Source organism: Cyanistes caeruleus, chromosome 13, assembly GCF_971803275.1.
Source record: "Cyanistes caeruleus chromosome 13, bCyaCae1.hap1.1, whole genome shotgun sequence".
NCBI lineage: Eukaryota > Metazoa > Chordata > Aves > Passeriformes > Paridae > Cyanistes > Cyanistes caeruleus.
This window is the reverse complement of record NC_141713.1, coordinates 12719165-12742378: the sequence shown is the minus strand read 5'-3', so window position 1 is coordinate 12742378 and position 23214 is coordinate 12719165. Positions and strand designations below refer to the sequence as shown.

Sequence of the window (23214 nt, the reverse complement as noted above, 5' to 3'; positions counted from 1 at the left end):
TTTTTAAAAAAATGTGTCTGTCCATGAAGACCTGATTCTCTGCTCTTTGCCTCATCACTAGTATGCAAAGTGAGCATGAAATCTTATCAAACAGGCATGCTTGCATTTTAGAAGCAATTAGTAAAATCAAGTACAAGCCAGGAAGAATCCAGCAGGAAGATAAATGTGAGGCTGCACTTAAATAATTACCTGTGTTCTATTTGGTTCTGCCTGCAAATGCAAAACCAGAGAGGTGTTCTCTAATTCTTACCCAGCAAATTGCACTTAAGGCTTATTAAAAGATAATGTGGAAACAAGCAGTTTTAACAGATTTATTCCATTTTCCTGGGGGTGAAGCAGTATCAAATGCTTAGTTTAGAACTAATGCACTTGCCCGTAAGAGGAAACTGACCTCAGATTCTATAGGAGAAGGATACAAGTGAATCTCCACAGGTGGAATAGTCCTGAGAGTAAAACACTGAGTCTTTGACCTATGAAAAGAGGGACTAGGAGAAGAACAGCTGCTATGCGAGGAAAGCTTTAAAGCGGTGTCTTAGTAAAAATGGGCAAGATTAAAAATAGCAGAGGTTTCTTGTTATTTTTAATTTTCTTTAACTCAAATATTGTATTATAGTTGATAAAGAAAGGTATTTCTTTTCCAGAAAGTTATCAGTTACTCTTTCTCAATGAAGAAGTCCAAAATATAAGGGGATTCATTTTGTGATTAGCTCACAGAACAAAGGAAGAGTTGCAGCACGTATGTTCCACTGCAGCTGTGTGAGAATTATGCAGCTCCACTCTAACAGAGATAAGGGGAACAAACCCCTTGAGAAAAAAAAAGATGAAAATTTTCCCCATCCAGCAGATGCAGAGCTGCACTAAACAATGCAGATCTTTTAAGGGAAAAAGCCACATTTTTGCTTAGAGGTTTTATTTGCTTGGAATTTTTGTTTTCCTTCCCCATAAAATTAGTTTAGACAAAAGATTTAAATCTAGCTCCTGTAAAAACATGAGATGGAATAAAGGGGTACCATCGTAGTGGTAAAGAACTGTCATCAAGGGCAAGAAGAAAGAAGCAGCAAAATATTCTTTTGGGTTAAGATACCTACAAGCTTTGGAGGAGGAGCCCCTGCTGCTACAGGTGATATACAGCCCATCCAGCTGAACTTCTCCCTTCAACTCACTCACTTGTGGAAAGGGCAGGGCCATGTGATATAGAAATAACCTGCAATTATTAATCAATGTAGGGTTCATTTAAAGCACCATTTACACTCATAACCTATCCAGCACTAACAGTATAAGTGGACTAACAAAAAAATTGCCTTTGTCACAATTAGGCAATGATCAGGAAAAGTTTATACACAATTTTTTTACAATAAGCGCTTGCCTGAGTAAGAGTTAATAATAATGTTTAAGAACAGGAGCAATAGTAATAGATATTACAATAAATAAGAACAGAGCTATCACTATTAAATATATACTGCTAGTATTGTGTGACAATTTAAGATGAAGTCAGACATTCACTGATGCACTACATCTTTTCTAGTAAATCTGGCACCATGAACACAGCTACAGTCAGAGAAGCTTGAGCTTACTAATATTACTGTAGACTTGTACTTTGGTACTACTCAGTGTTCTGATGATGGTTCAATGTGTAAAATCCAAGAAAATGGGTTAGAGAACAAGGAAATTCTAGATATAATAGTCGCAACCGCAAGATTGTACCATACCAGAGAACTCTGAGGTCGTTCCAAGTTAGATTATACAGTACTACAGCTCAATATGAATCCATGAAGAAGTATTAACTCAGCCCCATGGGAGCAGTTTTGTCCACTTCATCTGTCTTAACTACTGCGTCTAACTAACTCCAACAAAATAGTGCCATTTGGCATGGCTATGGTGCTTTTTAGGCAAGCCTGGAGGGCTCTGCTTTGCCCTCAGCAGTGGATTCTCATACTCACAAAGCTCAGACCCTCAGGACATACAGAGTGTACCTGCTGTAACCACCATCCTTGTCTGTTAAGGTGAATAAAGAACGTTTCTAACTCCCCTCTTCCTCTGATCACAACTACATTCTATCTTATCTGCCAAAGAAAGGTTTAACTCCAACTGTAATCTCCTTTCATTTGCCTGTACAGACTCTCTGAGTTGCCATAGAGGACTCTTAATTCCTCAGGTGTCTGAAAAGATAAGCATAGAATACATTTGTTGAAAAGTGCCAATGCAGAAATGAGACTGACTAAAATAAAAAGGTTTTATATTTTGACAGTGAAGACATCCTGCATTCTTGTAGATGCTGCCTTCTCATCCTTTACAAAACCTCAGTCTCACCTTCCCTCACCTCTGTAGCCTTCCCTAGACCAAGACTATATTCCAACTTAAGGGGAACTTTGTAAATTGTAAATTTGGAGTGAAAATAGACTTGAAATCTGCCACCAAATGGCGTGACCTTTCCCTGGGCAGCATTAGCCTTTTTGGCTTTTTTCTATGCTGTGTGCTCAACATCAGCTCCCTGCCTCTCCTCTTTCAAATCACTTTATCAGTTTCTGTCACAGAAGTAGTATCTGTCAGAGAAACAGGAAAATAGTATCTTCTTAAGCACTGAAGACACCAGCAAACTTGAAAAGCAAATCTACATTAAACTCATAAAATGGTGGAATGACTACCTCCTTTTCCTATTTTTATAAGGCCTTTAGAATCCTAGCTCTGCAGGATGGAGACTGTCTATTGCTGTATTTACACAGCAGCTGACCAATTTCTGGCCTGATTCTGGTCTTGACTTCTGGCCACTACCAGAATTAGATTACTATAATAACAGCAATTAAGACGTTCTCTTTCTAACAGACTGGATAGTTTCAGAAATTTGATCGGACCTACTCAAAAGTTACAGATCCAAAAGATCTAAAAAAAGACACTGATGACAAAGAATAAAAAAAAATAAATCTTTGCAATTGCATGTCTAATTTCAGCTTATTACTCTCTCATCCTCTTTTACCCTTTGCGTCTTCATACTTGTAAAGGAAAAGATTTTCTACCATATGAAGCCAGTAACAAATAATATACACTGTTGGTGAAATTCTCTCTGTTCTCATTTGTTTGCAGCATAAATATGGAATAATTGGGGGATCAGATAGTACAAAAATATTAACATTCTATAAGATCAGATGTTTGTGTAAACTAAACACCAAACAACCTATAATCTACCATGAAAACCACTGATGTTTCATGAATAACCTGCAAAGAAGAAAAACACCCCAAACAGACCAAATCTAATGAAGCCAATTCTCAAAGAGAAACATGTGATACCTTCTTCAAGCAAAATCCATTCATGATAATAATCCGTTAGACCAGAAGAAAGAAATATAACTGGTGTGAACTCAATTTGTTAGAGTCTGCCTAGAACTTTTAACACTACACAAAGGCTAAACATTTGAATTAACTTCAACTGGAAGAAAATCAAGGATGAAATTATGAACTCAATACCAGATTTTAGTACAGTTTTGTTACCAAGGCATGTCAGCTTGGCACAGTGTAGCCCTGATCTTGGCAGCTGTGCAGACCTGAACTGTGTTTTGGGATGTCCTTTCCTCCCTCACCAAAACACTGAGCTGTTCCCCCAAAGCCAATTTACTGCCTTGGTACTCTCAGAGACATGGCTTTGCTCTTTAGCCAAAGACCACTGCCATGGCAGCTGCTGTCCCCTCTGACTTCTCCATGCTATAGCAGCAGCCTCCTTGCTGGAGTGTCCTGGCAAGGACCAAGGGAGAAGAGAAGCAGAGGGGGTGTGGTGCTGGCTGGTGCCCCTCCCAGGCCTGTTGGCTTGTTCTACAAGAGGAGGTGGGCAGAGGGCACTGCTGGAGGGCAGCCATCTGCAGTGCACACATCCCATGAACAGATCCAAGCGGGATTCAGCTGTATGGAGAGAGCCAGAACAGCCATTCTGACCTGTGCTCAGGAAAAAGGGAAAAGGAATGGAAAGAAGATACTCCAGTGTTTGCTGTCTTCTTATTTCCTGAATTTAAACTGATGGGTGTGGCTGGATATTTTTGTGAATACATAAAGTGGGTAGAACTGGAAACAGGATCTCAGTTGAGCTAATGTAATCTTTTTCATCACATGAGCAATCCTTTTGCAAACAATGCTGGACCAGTTCAGTGCTTCTTGATTGGATGCAGAAAGGAATCAACTTTGTAACACAAAAGATGCTGCTTCAGGAGATTAACACTAAATTGGAGTAGGGAAAGATTGCAATCACAGCCCTGGACACTAGGTATGAACAGATGGTAGCCTATGTTAATAACTTGGAAGGCGAGAGTAGCATAGCAGAACGCAATGCATTTTAATGAACTCCATTAAAACCATGAGGACCAACTGTGAATGTATTTAAAAGCTTGCTTCTAATCTTATAGAATTTAAAGAAAAAAAATATTATTGCCATCAACAAGTGAGTTAAACCCAGTTTATAGAATACCTATGGAAAAAATTAATAATTCAAATCCTAGCAAAGCTGGGTGGAGGAACAGTATACTGTTCTATATTTTGTGACTAGATTTATTGAGGTTTCTGTTTAGGAATGAAATCATAGAATGTGAAATTGTGTATATTTATAATAATTTATGCTGATTTCAAAAGAATGGCTTGCACTAATTTCAATTTCCCTTAATTATTATTTATATGCAGGAACTATTTCACTAATGTTTCTGGGAGCAGTTTAGAATTCCTAATGCCAACCATGGCATTTCCTCTCCTCAGAAAGTCAGTATCCACAGCAACACAGAAATGACACCACATTCAGGGACTGGTCTGGAACATAAATGAAATGCCTTCTACATCTCTCTCTGAAGAATTAGGATTAATATTAACATTAATATTTATTTTAAAGTCCTGGTTCGGTCCAAACAACCACACTTCATATATTTTACAATTAACTCTTTCTGAAGATCTTCTTGTTCTATTCTTTACAACAAAGAAGCAAACTACAGCTTGATCAGAAGCTGCCTTTTGAGTCATCAGTGTGCTCTAATGAGCAAATAGTGTGAGTGATGTTTTGTGAATTATTTTGTTGAAGAATGTTAATAGTTCCATGGCTAAAGCACTACGAGCTCAGGGATGTCTGTGTGCAGACTATAATTCCACACCCAAGGTTATGGAGTCATGGCAACTGGCTATTAGAAATGGCAACTGGATATTAGAAATCCTCAGTCATCTGTGCTATCTGTAAGGGAATCACAATGCTGAGTTGCTGAACAGCAGTTTTCTGAGAGTTGCTTCTGACTGACAACTTCTCCAGATAGGTTGTTTCACTAGTGGAACCAGGAATATTCTTTAATCAGTGGCTTTAACTTGGTCTACATGTTTCTCAGCTCTTGAAAGCTTTCACCTTCACTGATCACTCTTAAAAAATGATTTCCTTCTCAGACTTGTACTTCTGGTTCACTGACATGACTACAGAACAACACTTTGAAACAATAGTTTCTTTCCACATCTAAGATGTGTCATGCCTTCTGTTGTCTTTGTATGTGCTTTAATTACTTTCCTTCCTCCTCTTTTTCCTCTGCTATGCTTAGTATGGAAGTTCCACATTCAAATAACACAATTAACAAAACAGAATAACACAACAGCAGATGGACAAAACCGTTCTTCCATCAACAGCCATTCTAGCCACTCATCTTTTCTCTTTATCATCATAAAAATCTGCCATGTTGTCAAAGCACCACCACACCGATATTATCGCATTAGACATTCCAGAGAGAATAATATAGAGGTGAATCTTCAAATATTTGAGTTTTTTAATCTTTCTTTATGCCTGTTGAACTGCATTGTATTTTAAATCCAACCTCATATGTTTTTTCTCACCCTTTGCAGACTTACTCTGTAATTAGTAGCAGACTTGACTAAAGACAATGCCAGTTATGCCAGGTATTTTTACTTGGTTTGCTGCAATAACCATATTTTATTGTGTGTTTGAAGTCATTAGTTGGAGACAATCTGCTATATAAAACCCCCATGTATTTTAACAATGGTTAACCACAATACCTTAAGAGATAAAATGAAACTGCATTTGATTCTCCTGGAACTAGAATGAATACATCCTGCCTTTTGAACACAAAAATATTTAATTAAAAGAGTGTGCTTTCTCCATAAGTTCTTTCTGCAAATGTTCCTTATGGGCAAGTTAGCAATTTTCAGCTAGTGAGAAAAATTGGAGTGTCTGTAATGCTCCCCAGCAAGCACATGTGTGTCTCTTTGGACACTGAAAATTTTTATCACACCTAAGCATTTCAAGTCACAATTATTTTGTGTTCTTCTTTCACAGATAACTTCATCATATATTCACAGTGCAGTATTCTGATTCCTTATAACCCTCCTTTTTCACTAATTTACAAAGCATCTTAAACAAGTACACCAGAAAGCTCTTACCACACACAGAAATCTGATGCCAGGTGTCACTTGCAGTTGAAATCAGTCTTGGTGAACTCACTAGTGTAATTAATAGCTTATTCTAATTACCTTCCAGAGCATATTTCATGTCCTGGGCAAACAGAGTCCACATGATTTCAGCACTGATTTTTCCCATGTTCAGCTCTTGAGGGAATCTGCAATCAATCACATTACATCAGTTCACCTGCTGCTAGGAATGATGCTTACAGCTGCACAACAAAAAGGCAAATATTTCCACAAAACAATTCCCCTAGTATGCACTTATTGTATTTTTTGTAACAATTATATAAACCATCCAACCTTCAAATAAAAACTTTCCTTTATGTCATATTTTAAATCAAGAAATATTCATTTATCTTGCAGATGATTCCTCAGCATTAGATAAATCAGATGGCTTATAAAGAACATGAAACTGTTGGCTCAGATGTTTAGCAGCCACAGGTTTTCCTAAATTCCCTTGTGACACTAGAAAAGATGGAAGCTGTCTGTGAAGATATACTATTGGTTTATATACTCATAGAATCCAATTCACTGAACACTTCCACCTGGATGTAAGGATAAAATAATAAAGAATATAACAAGTAGTGAAATGCAGATTTCAATTCAAAATTTTAATTTTGGTCTCATGATTCATATCATCTTTGAGAAACAGTTCTTTTCAGATACTTTCTGCTGTTATTAAGTATTTTTACACAAATTTTTCACAGATCCCAGCTGCTTCTTACTCAATGCAAAAGAAAAGCCTTAATCTTTGAGTTACCATTTTCACTGCTAGCAACTAGCAAAAGCTGGCATTTTAGTGATTAACACCATGTTTTATGTCACATTTTTTTCTCTTCTAGAAAGGGCTGTCTTTAATGCATTTCTGGAACTGACATTAATATGAACCATTCTCAGGACACAGAGGCAGAGCCAGGCAGGTAAGGCAGATGAAGAGCAGAAAGTAGATCACAGAATATCCCAGTGGGGCAAAGCAGTTGTTCATAGCACAGGGAGGAACAGTGAGAGCCATACAAATACACCCAGAGTTCACCAAGAAGACATAAAATAAGGGAATATATTAATGAGGAAATATACAGAGATGTGTGGCTTTTGTGTTGAGGCTATTACACTTTATACTAGCAGAGAATTGGGTCCAAAGTATTTTGACCTTTTAGTAAAGCATTAATCAAATTCAGAAAATATTCTGTAAAAATTTCTGTAAAAATATAAGAATTTTTAAAGGTCTGGTTGACACAGAAAGAATGAGAATTATGTGCAACTTTAAAGTGGTAGCAGTATGATTTAAGTAATGTATTAATTTTAGAGACCTATTTGACCCTGATCATATCTGCAAAGAAAAAGTACTTAAACAGCTCATTAGCTCTGCCACTTTAATAGGAAGCAGTTGCTGGCTCAGTTCACTGAGCCCTCTTTATGCTAATGACTGCTCAGTTAAAGAACTTCATATTAATTCTGTTAACACAAAATTAATTTCTGTTCAAAAGCTGAAATGTATTTCAGCTGTCTTAATTTCTTTACCTCCAGTCCTGAGTTCTCTCTTAGCACCAGACTTGAACTTTGATAGTGTTGCTCTGAGGAAGTATTTAACAGCTGATTCAATATTGACACTGTCTTTTGAGCATATTGCAAGGCTGACCACAAGGCAAGGCTGGATCTGATAAAAGTGCACTTTTGATTAGGGATAAATAGGTTTGTCTAGGCATTTTAACTTCTGAAAGCACATGCACACAAAAACTGCAATTATTATGTTGTTTAAATTAGTTCAACACATCCCACCTGGTGAAGTTTAGGTGAAGTCAAGAATTGATCGTTTTTATAGTTCTAACAGACTGGTGGGCATTGCACAGCTGTCAGTCACAGGCATGAGGGGAGTACCAGAGGTATCCCTGCAGTTTAATGTATGTGAGAATACACAGCTAATGCACAACAGAAGCACACAACACATTTGTGTTGGTTTTGTATTAACTAATATTTAGTAAGAAAGAGGAAACTACATGCTAAAGATAAATGGTAACAGAAGCAGCTGTCTTATTAAAGGGATAATAAAGGGTCAAATACTAAAGAATCTAGATAAGCATGGTATTTTATCACCTTATTTGTAGGTAAGAAAACTTTTTCAAACTACTTCAGATTTTGATCCCTAAGGAGCAAAATATCAGAGACATTTCCCAAGCAAATCTCTACACATTACATTTTCTAATCTTTGTAAAAGCCACGTATTTTCACATTTCTCAGTGAAGCAAAAGGACAACCAGCAGAGTGCCCTGTCAGTCATTTAGCTTGCTCTTGCTACAGTTATTTCTAACCCATAGACCATGATTTTCCCAATTTCTATGTCATTCTTGGAATTATATTAAATCTCAGTTTATCCAGAAGAGTTATATTGCCCATACATGACCATAGCCAGGTATTTCCAAAAATACTAAATTACACGTACAAGACAGCCACTTCTGTGTTCTCTCCATTGATTTTAATTAAGCAAAAATTTAGTGAAAACAGTTCTCATTGGCTAGTTCTAATGAACGGCTATATATAAAACCACAGATCAATGGAAGGAAATTGAACTCAGCTTAAAACAAAATGAAAATAATGAATGTATAAGCAAAACATATAACACCCAAAAGCATTTATCCCAGACAGTACTGCATGTCTCTAGTTCAACCCTAAAGTCAGAAAATTCTATCATGACAATTAAAAATGCTTTTTCTTAATTTGTGCTGCCAAATTTCCAGTCTGCTACATTTTGAGAATATCAAAGTCTCTGAACCTCAGATGCACTTTCTCAGAATAGCTCATTTTCCATACTTGGTGGCTTCAATCTCATCCAGGTGCTAAATCTCACCAGTCCTAGGGGTGAATACATTCAGTTTTGTGCTGTGCATGCAGCATGAGGATAGATCTCACCATCTGTGGAATGCTGGCCACGGCCACTGCTTCACTAACCCTTAAGAAAAAAGTTCTATTTGATTTTGGAAAACATGTATTCTATTTAAACTGTGAGAAAAGAGCTCATTTATTCTTACATTTTCTGCTCTATCCTCATCTATCCAAAGCTTTATTTTGAACACTCCTTTCCCTGAAGAAGTAATGAGCAAGACAGATTCTGTATATAGTCTATATAACTAAGCAGTGTCTGTCTGTACATTGTTACATCCGAAGCTACAGTGAGTATGGTGAAAGAATGAGAACAGCTTTGTTACAGTGGATAATGTTCACAAGTTCAATGAAAGAAGTGATATTCATATGCTCCACAGAATAAAGGGTAATTGATAATGGCGGATATCACTGATCAAGACACAAAACCTATCAGCTATACATTCCATTATGAAATAAACATTCTCAAGTTAGGCTGACATGATACAGTGTACTCTGATTTTTTCACTTCCTTCCATAATTTATTTTTTCCACTCACTTATGTTTCATAACTCACTGACATGTAGGTTACAGTTATGGTGTTTCTATAATATAAGTTACTATCTGCAACTTTTCAGAGTTAATAAACATCTTAGCTCCTGAAGCATGAGGAAATCCGCTCCTGCAGATTTCATGTGTTGGTCCTTCCCATACTGTGTGGAACACAATGTGATCCCAAAGAAAACAGATCCTAACATTGCAATGATCTAAGGATCAGTAAAGAACAAATTTAAAACTCCCAGCAGAGTTTTTTTTTTTTCTTAAATTCATACTACAGTGACAACTTGACTGTTCTGAGTATATGTGCAAAAGAAAAGACAAAAAAAGTGCAGTGGCCTGAAGTATATTTGGGTTGAAGATTTTGTTTTTAATTTGATGTTCCTTTTTTTTAGAATAGGTATTTTGTTTTGATGGCAATTTCTCCTGTCTCACACCACATAATATGCAAGTTTAGAAGTGCCAGGAAGCCCTGGATTTGCCTGTGAATCAGGTTTCAAACATATTTTACATTGTTTAACCAATAGAACGAGGATTTTACAACTTAAATACCAGGCCATGTTTTTCCCCTCAAATTTGTCAAGTTTCTCATGTCATGTAAGAACTGCAGGTTGCCCGCACACTCCCACTGCGTGGTCTGGTATGGTCTGTCAGTGGCTACAGTGCTTGCTGAGGCCATCATGTCATGTTTCATCTGGATTGATAATTTGATGCAGTTCAAACTACTCAATCACAGCATAATTTTTGCCTCCAAGGTAGAAATAAAAATAGGTTTTCCAAAACTGGCTGAGGAGCAGAATTCTGAGCAATATTATACAATTGTGAAAACTTTTATCAGAATGGTCTCCTGGGGTTCTTCAGCCACCTCATTTCTAAAATAAGATTCCAATGGATGTGGGCCTGAATAGTCCACTGAGACACTGCATGGCCATATATTTCTAATAAGGAGTCATATTTTTGCAGTATTCTTGTGTATTCAACTTTTATTTCCCATTCATCCATTTTAATCCATTTTCTATTCTGGGGTAAGCAGGGGAGAGGAGGCTGTCTTATTTTTTTCTCACCAGTTTTTACATGCTGCTTTTGTGTTAGGAGAAGCTTTTATTAAAAAAAAAGAAAATGTATCCAAAGCAACTCTGAACAATTTTTAAAGTTTTTTTCCACACACAGCCTCTTCATCTTTTACTTCTGATGTCTCCTACTTCTAAAAGATATGTTATTCCCTGTGTTCACTCTTTCACTTACAAAAAACAACAGCAAAAGCCAGAGAGAAGGCAGAGACAAAAACTCTCTCCTTTAATCTGTCCCAATTCCGTCCACTTCTGATTCTCTTTTCATATCCTAAACAAGCATTCATCTGTACTTTAGGGAACCCACTAATCCCCTTAAAAGAACTCTATGTCTTTACTTTCTCCCTCACATTTGTATAAAAATACAGCTAGAAAATTTTTTAGGATAATTAACCTGCAATTACACTTGTTTAAATTCAATGAAGAGACTGAAATGAATCACATATATGTATGTCTCAATTAGGTATTTTATAATGACTGTATTATTTATTCAGCCAGTCAGGCAAAAGGTTGAGCTTTCATTAATGGAGAAACTCACCACTATGTCATAAAAATGGAGTAAACAGGAAAAGTGTTTTCTTTCCTCTACAGGGTAAGAACTTATTCCTCAATAAGATCAGTGCAAAAGACAATTGAACAAAGAAATGCGTATTGTCCAGGAGTGAAACAATACTTTATTTATTTCAAGTAAAGGAAGGAGTCAGAAGTCAGTGAGATATCTTTCACCTTCTGGTTATCATCAGGAAGTTTCTTTGTCACTTTTACTGTGGTTAAATAAATAGAATGGTACCTTTCTTTTATCAACAGACAATGTACAGGGTGCCTTCTAGTATCTACCCTATTGTGGCTAAAAAGAACAGATTGTTCCTGCTCCCCTTTAGAGCATTCAATTAAATGCAATTGCAGAAACCTCTATTAATTGTTTAGTCATAATACAGACGTAGGTTTCAATGTTAACATTTGCATAAATCATCTCAGCCAGACTATGCCAAGATTTTCTGCAGTCTCTCTGTAAAATGGCTCCAAAGAGCTAGAACATTTCCCCAGGGCCTCATCACGTCACATTTCAATTAGTGTGAGGGCTGTTTCTCCAGCTGTAATATGTGAAACATGTTCCTTTGCACTCTTTCTATATATTTAGTGTTCAAACCTCAGCACTGCCTCCTTTTTCTGTATTTATCGATTGTTTCTCTCCTTTCTACTCATGTATCTACCTAAAGTTATTTGACTTGTCCTGGTTATTGATTGTACCTCCCTCATCTGCTACATCTTCAGTTCTGAGAAGTCAACTTCCATCTCCAGGATAGTGCTCTCCGCTTCATACATTTCCAGGTCAGTCTGGCCAGCCAATTATAAATTCAGAGAGGATCTTTTTTTGTGGAGTTCTTTGTTTTTTTACAATTACATGCCTAAAAATCATACCTAAAAGAGTTTCAGCATGATTTGAACATCCTGTGTGCCACAAAACACTCATACCATCAATACCATAACACTGAAAATTCCCTTCACTGAATTGTCACTGCTGTTTCCCTTCTATCCATTTATTTCTCTTGTAGAATATTTTGCTACTTAAAGTTTTGAGATGACTCATATAGCACCTGTCTTTAATGTCCCTAAACCAAAAGCTTTTCTTTCCATTTTCAGAGCACTAAGGTTTTATCAAACTATGTCAATACTACATTCTGTATAAAAAATTCTACCTGGATTCTATTTAAAATACAACTTCTGATTCAGGTGTATTTCTTAACTGTATTTTTAATTAATAAATGATTCTTAGTTTTTATAGAGAAAGTAATTACTTACTGGTTCAAGATTGGTGTATATGCTGTTTTATCTTCATCTATAATGGTGACCATCAGAGTTATCAGCTGTGCCCAGAAATCCAAATTCTTTGTTGTTGGTCCCTGTTCTTCTTTAGGAACTTCCTGTTTCTTACTCTGTTAAAACAAGATTGAATATATTTTTATTAGAGAAAATACTAGAGGACTTCAACCAATAGTTTATTCCTTGATTGGGAAGAGTGACATATTAAGAATTTTTGGTTTCTTAATAAGAAGATTGGCTAAGCAACAGAGCAGAACATATGAAAAACTGTACTTGGCTGTGCACAAATACAAAGAACCATAGTGCAAGGATTGTCATGTCAGCAAAGGAGATCAATAGAGACTTGGTTTTTAGTGCATGCTCACACTATAATTGGATATATTATTAAATTATTTGCTGTGCTGAGACTCAGAACAGGTATAATTGCCTGTTGAAGTAGAACTTTTATTCCCAACACAATAAAGACTGAAAAAAATCAATGCTGAGGAGTGTTTAATGTTGTGTTTTGAATTATATGCTGAAGGTATTCAGCCTAACAGCTGCTTATGATGTGTGGTCTAAATGAAGAAGCAGTTGAATTTCCCTTTATTTTATTGAGAATTTTACATTCTTTAATTTCACTAAAATGTGCATTTACAGATAGACTTTGTCTCTACAGTTTTTATTTATGAATTCTTAGCCTACAATTTCCTAAGCAAAAGTAGTTTGCATTCATTTTCTTGGCAGAAGGATCAGATTCCTTATCAATGTCCAATAAATAACTTCATTGTAGGGACCCAAAAATGAAAATAATATTTTTAATTCTCTGTGGACACATACACAAATAATTTCTGCCACAGAGAGCTATGTCTGCTCAGGCTAGATCTACACATGGTCTTCCACACTGCTGTGTAAGATTGAAAGGGTCTCAGCTGGTAAGTCAGAAAATAAACATACCTGAGATCCTGCAAGTTTAAACATGTGTTGCCTGTATTTCTCAATCCTAGTCCAACTATGACCACTTCAGTGGACTTGGTATCTTTTTGAATATGCCCAACACTGTATTAGTGTCACAGTGACTTAATTAAATGTTATTTTAACCTCAATTAGCTTTTATCTATGAATAGCATTTAGAATGGCAGAAAGGGAATTTCAACAGCACCTATTTGAAACTCACTTTGGGACTAATGTGGAATATTTTACACAAGTATCAATCACACTGCTACATACTCAGTTAAGCTACAAAGGGTACCTCCTCAGAGTCTAAAGCAATAGAAATTAAGCTCAGAATCAGGTCAGAGGATGGTGGATCTGGTGTCACCAACAATTAACAACTGTGCATGCAAATGAGAGAGCTTTTCAATATGGAAATGAACATTAGAGCATTAATGTCACTCACAGGGGCTTTCCCTATATATAGGCTGTCCCTACATATATATATGTATATATATAATACAAACCCTTATAATACATTATATTTTTACTAAAAAGGCCTTGTTTCTATACTAAGGATGTATGTTTAATAGATCATTTTTTTTTCTTAGAAGCTTGTTAAATCAGACCAAGTGAAAGGTAGCTGCAGAAGACAAAGTCACTTCATCTGTAGCTCCACATCTTATCCAAGAACTGTATTTCACAGCAAGTGACATACAGCTGAGACAGCTTTTTCAATGCGAAATTCTGTTCTTTAACAAAGATAGCAAAAAGTAACTAATTTACAAAGTAATAGTTGCACAAGAAGGTCCTCTCTACAAAAATTCTCTGGAAAAGACTTAAAATCTGTATGACCTTTTCAAAAATACCAGAGAATGTATTTTATAAAAAGTCTCACATTACAGATGTAGTTTTGTGCTCTGAAATGAAAGGGCATTCTCTGCCCATCCCTGGAAATGTTATTTCCATTCTTGATCCTAAAATCTACCTGTGGTGTTACAAATGATCAGAATCATTCAAGCTCTTTTACCTTATTATTGTCAGCTCTATTATTTGATTTATGTACATCAGATACCTTTGTAGAAGCATTATAGAATTATGGAGTGCTCTGAGTTGGAAGGGGCCAGAGTCCAACTCTTGGATTCCTTCACAGTGTAATGCCCAAAACCACACGGTGTGTTTGGCAGTATTTTCCAAATGCTTCCCCAGCTCTGGCAGGTTTGGTGCAGTGCTGTTATCATGAGGTAAAACAGTGGTGGAAATTTGATTTCAATCTAGATATTTTTTTTCACTCTCATTATACCCACTCAAAGGAAACTGTCAGTGTGAAAACATAAATTAAATGGCTGATATATCTAATTAGTGCCACACTGGCACAAGTACAACAAAGATAAAGGAGACCCTAAAAATCAATTATCTGTACTGATCAGGAGTTCTTCAGATAACATGAAGGGTATGGTCTGAATTTCATTGGTGTCACTCAGTGGAGAAGACTGCAAAAAGAATTATTGAAGGGACTTCTGTCACTGTGAGCGCCAGTCAGGATTTCAAAATTTGTTTTCTCAGGAAAATAGAAAGAGTGACATATCTGTAAATTGAGTCAGAAAGCTATCAAAGTGCTTCCTAAACTACTTCTCCAGGACATTTTTTTTTTCCATAGGGCAGCTAAGCACTTCATTCAGATAACTGTTAATTAAGAAGAGAAAATATTTCATGTGCTGCATAAGGAACTTGATAGTTCTACATCACAGGGCTTTGTCTCTAATAATGAGGATAGTAATATACATGTCAGTAAGACTGTCAAGCTATCATGTTTTACTGTCTGTGGTAGTCATTGGTTTTTACCATCAGCTATTCTTTGTATTCTGGTGTGGAACTGTAGTATGACATTTTTGCGTACTGTTAGCATTTGCAATGCTTCACCCCAGGAAATATCCTCAGGGGTGATATTTTGCTGCAAGACATTAGCTTTTTAATGGCGATTGTCTGCCTGACACAAAGGTAGAGAGTAATAAAAAGAGGAATTGGAGACTGCTGAGCGTACTTTGTAATTTACTTGTTGCATTTATAGTGGCAAACATCCAAAAACTCCAGTTCGAGTGCCCTCAATTTTAACAGTCATTGCTCTATTTTCACCCCAAACTCAACAATCCCACACAATCAGACATGAAGCATGTTTTCTAGAAATACTGTGGCAGACATCTATGAGAATTTTAGGTTGCAGCCAAAAGCATCTGCAGGAGGTGGTTACCCCAAGTCACACACGGACACACACCCTGAGCGTGCAGGGGCCTCAGCAGGACAGCAGCTGCCAGTCCTTCCCCTGAGTGAGAGCAGGTGCTGACCTACATAAGAACCATTTCTTGCTGCTTTGGGGCTCATTGATTTCAATTCTCCGTACTCTCAGCTCCAAGCTCAGCTGTGCAGCTAAAACATGAACCTCCTGTACTGCAGAGCCATGCTGGGATGAGCTCCCTCCCTCTGAGAGAAGCAGACCTCACCTGACGGGGAGGCGAGCAGAGATAAGGGAATGGGTACTGAGGAAGGCTTAAGGGTGGAATCTAAGAGGCTTGGACACAAAGTTAATGAAATGTTAATTACAATATTGGTTACTGCTTCATTATTAGAACAGTGGCACCACAAGCCAGTCACCCAGAGTCACTGGAAAGCCTCCAGGACCATAGGTTCAAACAAGCTGCATACTTAAGTGTTCCTAAAACCAAATGCACCTTTGGATATATTGATAGGAAAGCCTAAGTGGATCAAGCTGAACAAACTCTCATTGTACAACTCAAGAGTTGATGTAGAATTCAGGTATTTTGAAATAATTTTACTTATCTCTCTATTAAAGTTAGGCCAGTTGCATTTCTCAGAATTGTCTCCTACCTTCTGTGAAAGGTTTTAGTGTCTGGCATTAAGATTATATATGATAAGAATATATATATATTGCTTGAATTTTTTGTTTGATTGTTGATGTGATTTGCTGTTAGAAATAAATTATTTTGAATGCAATATGTTTATTTTAAATTTTGCTTTTTACACTTTACTGAAGTGTCTTGCATTGCTTGGTGATTGTAACTGTACAGACAATTGCCTGCTTAAAATGTCCATATAAAACTGCCCCTGCTGGAACTCCTGTGGACTCAAGAGGTGCAGAAATACAGTGAAATGCAGTTAACTCGGTTTTCCAACTGAGTGTATACTTGTGGATTTTATTTATTTATTTCAGGACTTCTTATTTCTCCACCATTAAGTAGGGTTGTGTGAGAGAAACCTATAATAACATTGCCTCAAATATAATTGGGAGAGAACCCTTACTTAAGCAAGTTTTACATTCTTTACCCAGCAGAAAAGCTGTAACATCCCTGCACTTTAAAACCATATTTTAAAACAGGTTAAATGACTGCATGGATTCACATTAAAAAGTTGTCAATTTTTTTTGAATACAGATAAGCTTTTGCAGTTGTCACAATGCTTTGCAGAGGTAAGACTTCATCACTTTTAGCTGTTTACTGAAGACTAGAATCTACTGATAAACTGCAGACTTATGTAATACCAGTCTAGCAGCACTTCATATAATATTTACCAGACAAGATCAAATTGCTGCAGAGTAAACGTTAGCGAGAAAACAGAACAGTTTATGACGTAAATAGATGCGATGCCTGAAGCTGCTCCTTCCACTAATTCATACTCTTACTCTGCTTACAGTATAGTCTGTTGTAGGATAAACACACATCAACACTAAGTGTGGAGTGCTCATTGGTGCTGGTGAGAAATTCTTACATTTAAAACTTTTCTCACATAACAGGAATCCAAATAAATTCTCATTTCAGAAATATTGAATAGATAGCAAATATCACCTTTCCTAAAATGCAGGAATACATATCCTGGATTTAAGTGAAATATGCTTTCAAATAAATTTCATTTGAAGTCTTATATCATTAGCATAAGTGTTCTTATTAATTTTATACACAAGACAAAAAATGCATTTGCCAAAGAACTGAGCTAATCCTGTTCAAGGCTGGAACAGTCAAAGAACTACCATTTTTTCAGTGTACAGTCCAAAAAGCAAATACAAGGTACAGGATGTAATATGATAAAGAAGTGATGCTCCTTTAAGACAGTAATTAATTCTAACATTACTCATGGAATGACTGTATTATATAAAAAATAATCAGTATTCTCAAGGATTTTGCGTGACATTTGGAACACAACAAATGCTAGAATTATTTTGCGTTGACAGGTCAACCTGACAGACTAATATAAAGAAATATTCCAGAATTATCCTCTGCTTTCTTAATGCAGTTACCAAAGCCTGGATCTACGTATGCATCATTGGTGCTAGAATATAAGGGCGGAAAGACTGTATCACTTTCAGCAAGTTAAATTTTTTTTTCCTAAAGCTACAGAAGGGAAATGTTAGATTTTAAATAACTATTTTCCTGTTACAGATCTCAAATGAACAGTAATCAATCAAATGTCATCCTCCCCAGAACCACTGGGAAATTTCAGAGTCATGTCCAACTTGATGATTACATTATAGGATAATGTATCCATTTTGAAACTAATCTTAAACGTTTTAGAGTTCATAGCTGTTTATGGGTGTTTTATGGTATGCTGCTCCTCCATGCATAAATAAAATGAAAATATGAATGCTTTGACATGAAGGAGCACCAGAAGGCTTTCTGTTTACTACAGGCAAACTAACAACAATGAATGACTAACAACAGGCAAACTAACAACAACAATGAGCAATAGCACAAAACAAGTTCATTTTGACCTTACCTGATCCACTAATTGGGAATAGAGATCATAGCAATTGTCAAAAATGTATTTATAAGTTGAATCCAGGCAGGCTCTTACACAGTCTTTCACCACTGTACTGGCTCGAGGGGGACTCTGCAATTCCAGGACCTAATGAAATATTTCAGAAATGGGAGACTGTCAGAATTAGATTGAACATAAAAGATCCAAGTGTTGAGTGTAGTTCTGTTATACAGGATAAAAAGTGTTCAAATAAAGCAATGATAAAATAATTAAAATTGTGTTGAATTAATGTGGATTTAGTTCAAAGATATATTAAAACACATGCAAGTAAATTTTATCACTAAGTTTTATTTGAATTAAAATATTTATACGATGAAGGAGGCATGTGTGCACAAGAATTTACATCTTAACATCTCAGGGTTTATGTTTTATAAGGGTTTTTTTATTATTTAGGCAGTAATTAAACCATATAATTATGTGCTTTCTTTTGAATAAGAATATCAGCCAAATACCAGTAATTTATTGAAAACAAAGGGCTCATCATTTACTCCATTTCAGGCTACATTAACTCAAACTTTAACTTAACGGATTATTTTAATTCTCTTTATGTAGTTGCCTAATGCAATGGAATCACATGCTATTACAGCAAAGGTTCCTTTGTGTTTCTCTTTTTTCATTCAGTAATACCAATGTGTACCATTCCATTACAAAAATATTTGCAGACCACTTAGATCTCAACCTCTGGAGAGACTAAGGCAAATAGTTATCAGATCTATTTTATTGTTTGACTTGTGATTTTGTTATATCAGTAGAAAAGCATTATTCTATATGACTCCTAAGGCAATCAGCTAAGTATGATTTATGTGACTTGACTTTAAACTAATTAAAAAGGTAAATTTTTTGTTTTTTTCAGGAAATTTATTTGTGCAAGGACAGGACAGTACCTTCATCCGAAAAAAAGTGATGCTGGTTAGCAGGTCCACAGTTGATTTCAGATCTTGGAGTCTTTCAGAATTACTGGCAGGAAAATTATCCTGATGAAGCAGGGAAAGAGGAATTGTGCAAAATTTGTGTTACAGGTAAAATCCTTGAATTAGTCAAAAAGCCTCTAAGAAAACATAAGGTGCTGCTTGGAAGGATTAGAGATGTTCGTGTTATCTGAATTCTGCCTGTGAAGTAGTTAAGTATCCCTTGGACATGAGTAGGCACATTTTGATAATGCTCCTGCACTTATAATATGAAAAATTACCAATATTGTGCTATTCCCAAAACATGGAGTAAAGAAGTCTAGAAACTGCTGCTAATGAAAATAATTTAAATACATACCCTGTATTTAGATAAATCAATCCTCAGAGAATTGTGCAATTGATCCAGCAGCTTTATGAACTTTTCTCTCTGTAAAAAGAAGACAAGAACACGTAGCACTAGAATTTGCAGGTCCCTGTAATATCTGGGGCTTTGTAATGCTTCCTTCCACTCTTAACTTATTTGAAAATCAATTTGCTTTCCATTATTTCATATACAAGTGATGGTTTGAAATACCTGTGTTTCAAGGCCAGGTGATGCATCTTTCACTTTATTTTCCCTTTCTATTTATATTGTATACCTAGTATGCATTAAACACTGTGCAGCTGTGCAACACATTAGTGAGGTCACAAAGATTTTGCAACACAACATTTTCCTGTCTTATATTTGCCTTGAAATTGATGAAACTCTTGAAGAAAGCACCTCCTCCTTCCTTTAATAAGTAAGAAATGATGCTCATTTACAACAGAATTTGGTGCAAAAGTATGATTGAAAATTATACTTCTGAAATTGTGGCTTTTGTAGGAATAAGTTAAGCAGTACTAATACAGCACAATTATATTTTTTCCTTTCAAATGTGAAGATTAACTTGTTATCTTGATAGATGAAGGAGCAGTGAAAGTATTTTGCTGTGTGATTTCCAGCTGAGTTGTGCCATTCTCAAGTAATACTAATTAGAGTTTCTAATTACCATGTTAGGACATATTCTACAGTCTACTGCACAAAACTGTGAAATCTCAGCCTGTGTGAAAGCAGCAGACTTCTGGAAGAAGCAGGAACTGATAGCTCTCAGGATGGCCTGATTCTATCTGCACCATCCTCCAAATGTGATGATCAGTAATTTGAAAATAGAGTCTTTGTTCACTGTCTCTCATCAGTGCAGTCCTAACCTACACCAAACCCCACTAATTTGGCACAGTTCCCTTAAGGGATCAATCAAAAGAGAACTTTTTTGTCGTGTTATAAATCTCTACTGAAATATTCAGTCAGCCAAATCATTCCCAGCTGTAGCCTGAGGACTTGAATTTGAGATGCTCTTTCTGATGAATGATGTGCAGCTATTCACTAACAAATGCCTTTTGACCCAGGAGAGAAGAATAATCTAATATTTTTCCTATAAGTCAATTGTTTGAAAAAAGAGCTCCAAATCTCTATTAGTGATGCCTACTACTCTTTTTCCATCCATCTGTTGAACTATGAATTGGATTGGAATTGCGTCAAAGGCAAACTGGCATTAACATCAGAGAAAGGATTTAATCTCTGCCCATTCTGAGGACAAAAGCAGTTCTGGTCATTGGAAAAACGGAAAAAAAGGATAAAAACCCCAGAAAAACCATTCTAAATTTCAAAAGTTGCATCAAAGGTCGAATAAAGCTTGAACATTGAAAGAGAGGACTTGTTTCAACAAAGATATTAAGTCATTATTGGTTTACTCATCCAAATGTATAAGTCCATAAGTTTGTCTTGAAAATCTAAAATTCATAATTCCTCTTATTCCAATGCTAGAGAAGAGTACTACTGCTTCTAACACTACTTCAAATAAAATTTGACATTTAGAATTTAAATTTATATTTAATAAATTTTACTTAATATTTTATTTCAGGTCAATAAATGGTATTTTATGAAAACCGTTACATCAAATATACCTTTGATATCAGCCCTACAACCAAAAGCCCTACTAAAAAAAGAGGAAAGAATAAATGCATTTTTCAGCATAAGATTCTGTTTATATTCTGTATCATGTGTTATACCAGAGCTATGAAGGCAACCTCTTTGAATTACTGCTCTGCCTTCCTGCTCTCAATTCCTCTGAGAGTAGGTGAAGGAATCAGAATAAGGACTGAACGTATTTTTATTTATTATCATGTTCAAAGACTAGGAAGTCCATGCTGTGAGATACTTATCCACAAAATAAAGTTTAGCAATAACAAAATGCTGAAATGCCTATTCCTCCTAAAATTCCTGATACCTAAATCCAGGACTTGGACAACACACCAGGAAAAATTTCAGCAAAAATTAGAGAGTCCATTATTATGGATCCTTGTGAGAAGAGCAGCATTTATGGCTACATCCATTATGTTAACATGAGTTCACTGATGACACAGTCCAAGAAAGGAAATGCATCCAATATCTAGTCTAATGCTGTTAGCAGTTTGCAAGGCCCACTGCAATAAAACAGAAACCTGTTTGTTGGAGATTTTAGTACTGTGAATGTATGCCAGTGCTTTCTACCCTCTATGCCTCACAAGGAGCTGAGCAGCACTTTCCATGGCTTTTATGATAATCAATTTTAAAGACTCAGGGTAAAATTTTCAAAAGCTAACAACAGCCTTTACTCTTTAAAATGAGCAATTTAAAAAAAAATCCAATGTAGAAGTTAATATGGAATATAGTAGAAAAAAAAAAAGGACTAGAACACTATTGAAAATCTACTTACCCCAAAGTTAGTAGCAGCAAAGCGATCTGAGGCAGATACATTAGTTGCTGCTGTTGTATGAGCATAGAAAGCATTTATATTGGCCAACAACGTACTCATAACTGCTGGAACACCAGGGCACATGTATTTAGAAGAGAGGCAGGAAAAGTGCCTGCAATATAAACAGACCAAAAGTTATTAAAGATGTCAGGTCATCTTCTTCTTCTCCCATTGTAATTTATTTCTAACTCAAATGATGTAACTTTCAGGCTACCTCATGGAAAATTGTACAGATGCATATGAAGAAAACCCAGATATGTTTGATATAATTACCACTTGTTGCACACTGATGTTTTCAAACATCAGATTCACATTCAGTTCTTCCTCTGTTAATCCTGAACACAAAAACATGACTTAACTATTTCAATTGCTATTAAGTGAAACATTCATTATTAAAGAAGACCTAAAAAACAAACTCTAACTCATCATCATGGAAAGTCACAGAGATGTATGGTAGAAGATTTAATTGTTGCCAACAAAAAGACTCAAACCAGCATTTTAGTGTGGCTTTTATTTCACATTACATTATTAATGAAAGGCGCTTCAAGCAGCTTAACAGCTTCACCTTGATTTGAATTAGGCCATAACTAAAACTGTCCTACTTTGATCCAGACCAGTAAAATTTAGGTAATCAGTCTGTTAAACCTGAAGCAGCCTAAACCAGAGGTGCAAAGTAGAAACACTGTTTACTTATTTAATGAAAAAGGAGATGCCTACTGGTAGCATGCAAAGAGCTTATAACACAACAAAACACAAGAAGTACAAAGGAATGAAAGATCTGACCCATGAGGAGAGTGAATATCACCATGGCAAACAAATTCCTAATTTCAAGGTTTATAATTAGGCAGGATTGGAAGGGAGATAAAGGGATAAAGACTAAATGTACACAAATAGGAAAGAAAATGAGAGGGATTAGGAAAAGATGGTGATAAAAGTGGGTGTAGAGTTAAACAGAAGAGGATTAAGAAACTCCAACCAGTCTCTGTGTGACTGAAGGTCCTGATTTGGCCACATGCTCCTCTTAGC

General features: G+C 36.1%; 1 protein-coding gene across 2 annotated transcripts in view; it reads right to left on the bottom strand.

Annotated features, from left to right (window-relative positions):
• Positions 1–23214, bottom strand: part of UNC13C (unc-13 homolog C) — a 118371-nt gene that overhangs the window by 39902 nt on the left and 55255 nt on the right. For both annotated transcript variants that reach the window (XM_086848905.1, XM_086848906.1), the window contains exons 12-17: positions 22150–22300; positions 19734–19802; positions 19352–19441; positions 18426–18554; positions 12708–12841; positions 6490–6575 (exon numbers count right to left, since the gene is read on the bottom strand). In XM_086848905.1, the coding sequence (XP_086705031.1) occupies positions 6490–6575; positions 12708–12841; positions 18426–18554; positions 19352–19441; positions 19734–19802; positions 22150–22300 (659 nt within the window). The remainder of the gene's footprint in view (positions 1–6489; positions 6576–12707; positions 12842–18425; positions 18555–19351; positions 19442–19733; positions 19803–22149; positions 22301–23214) is intronic.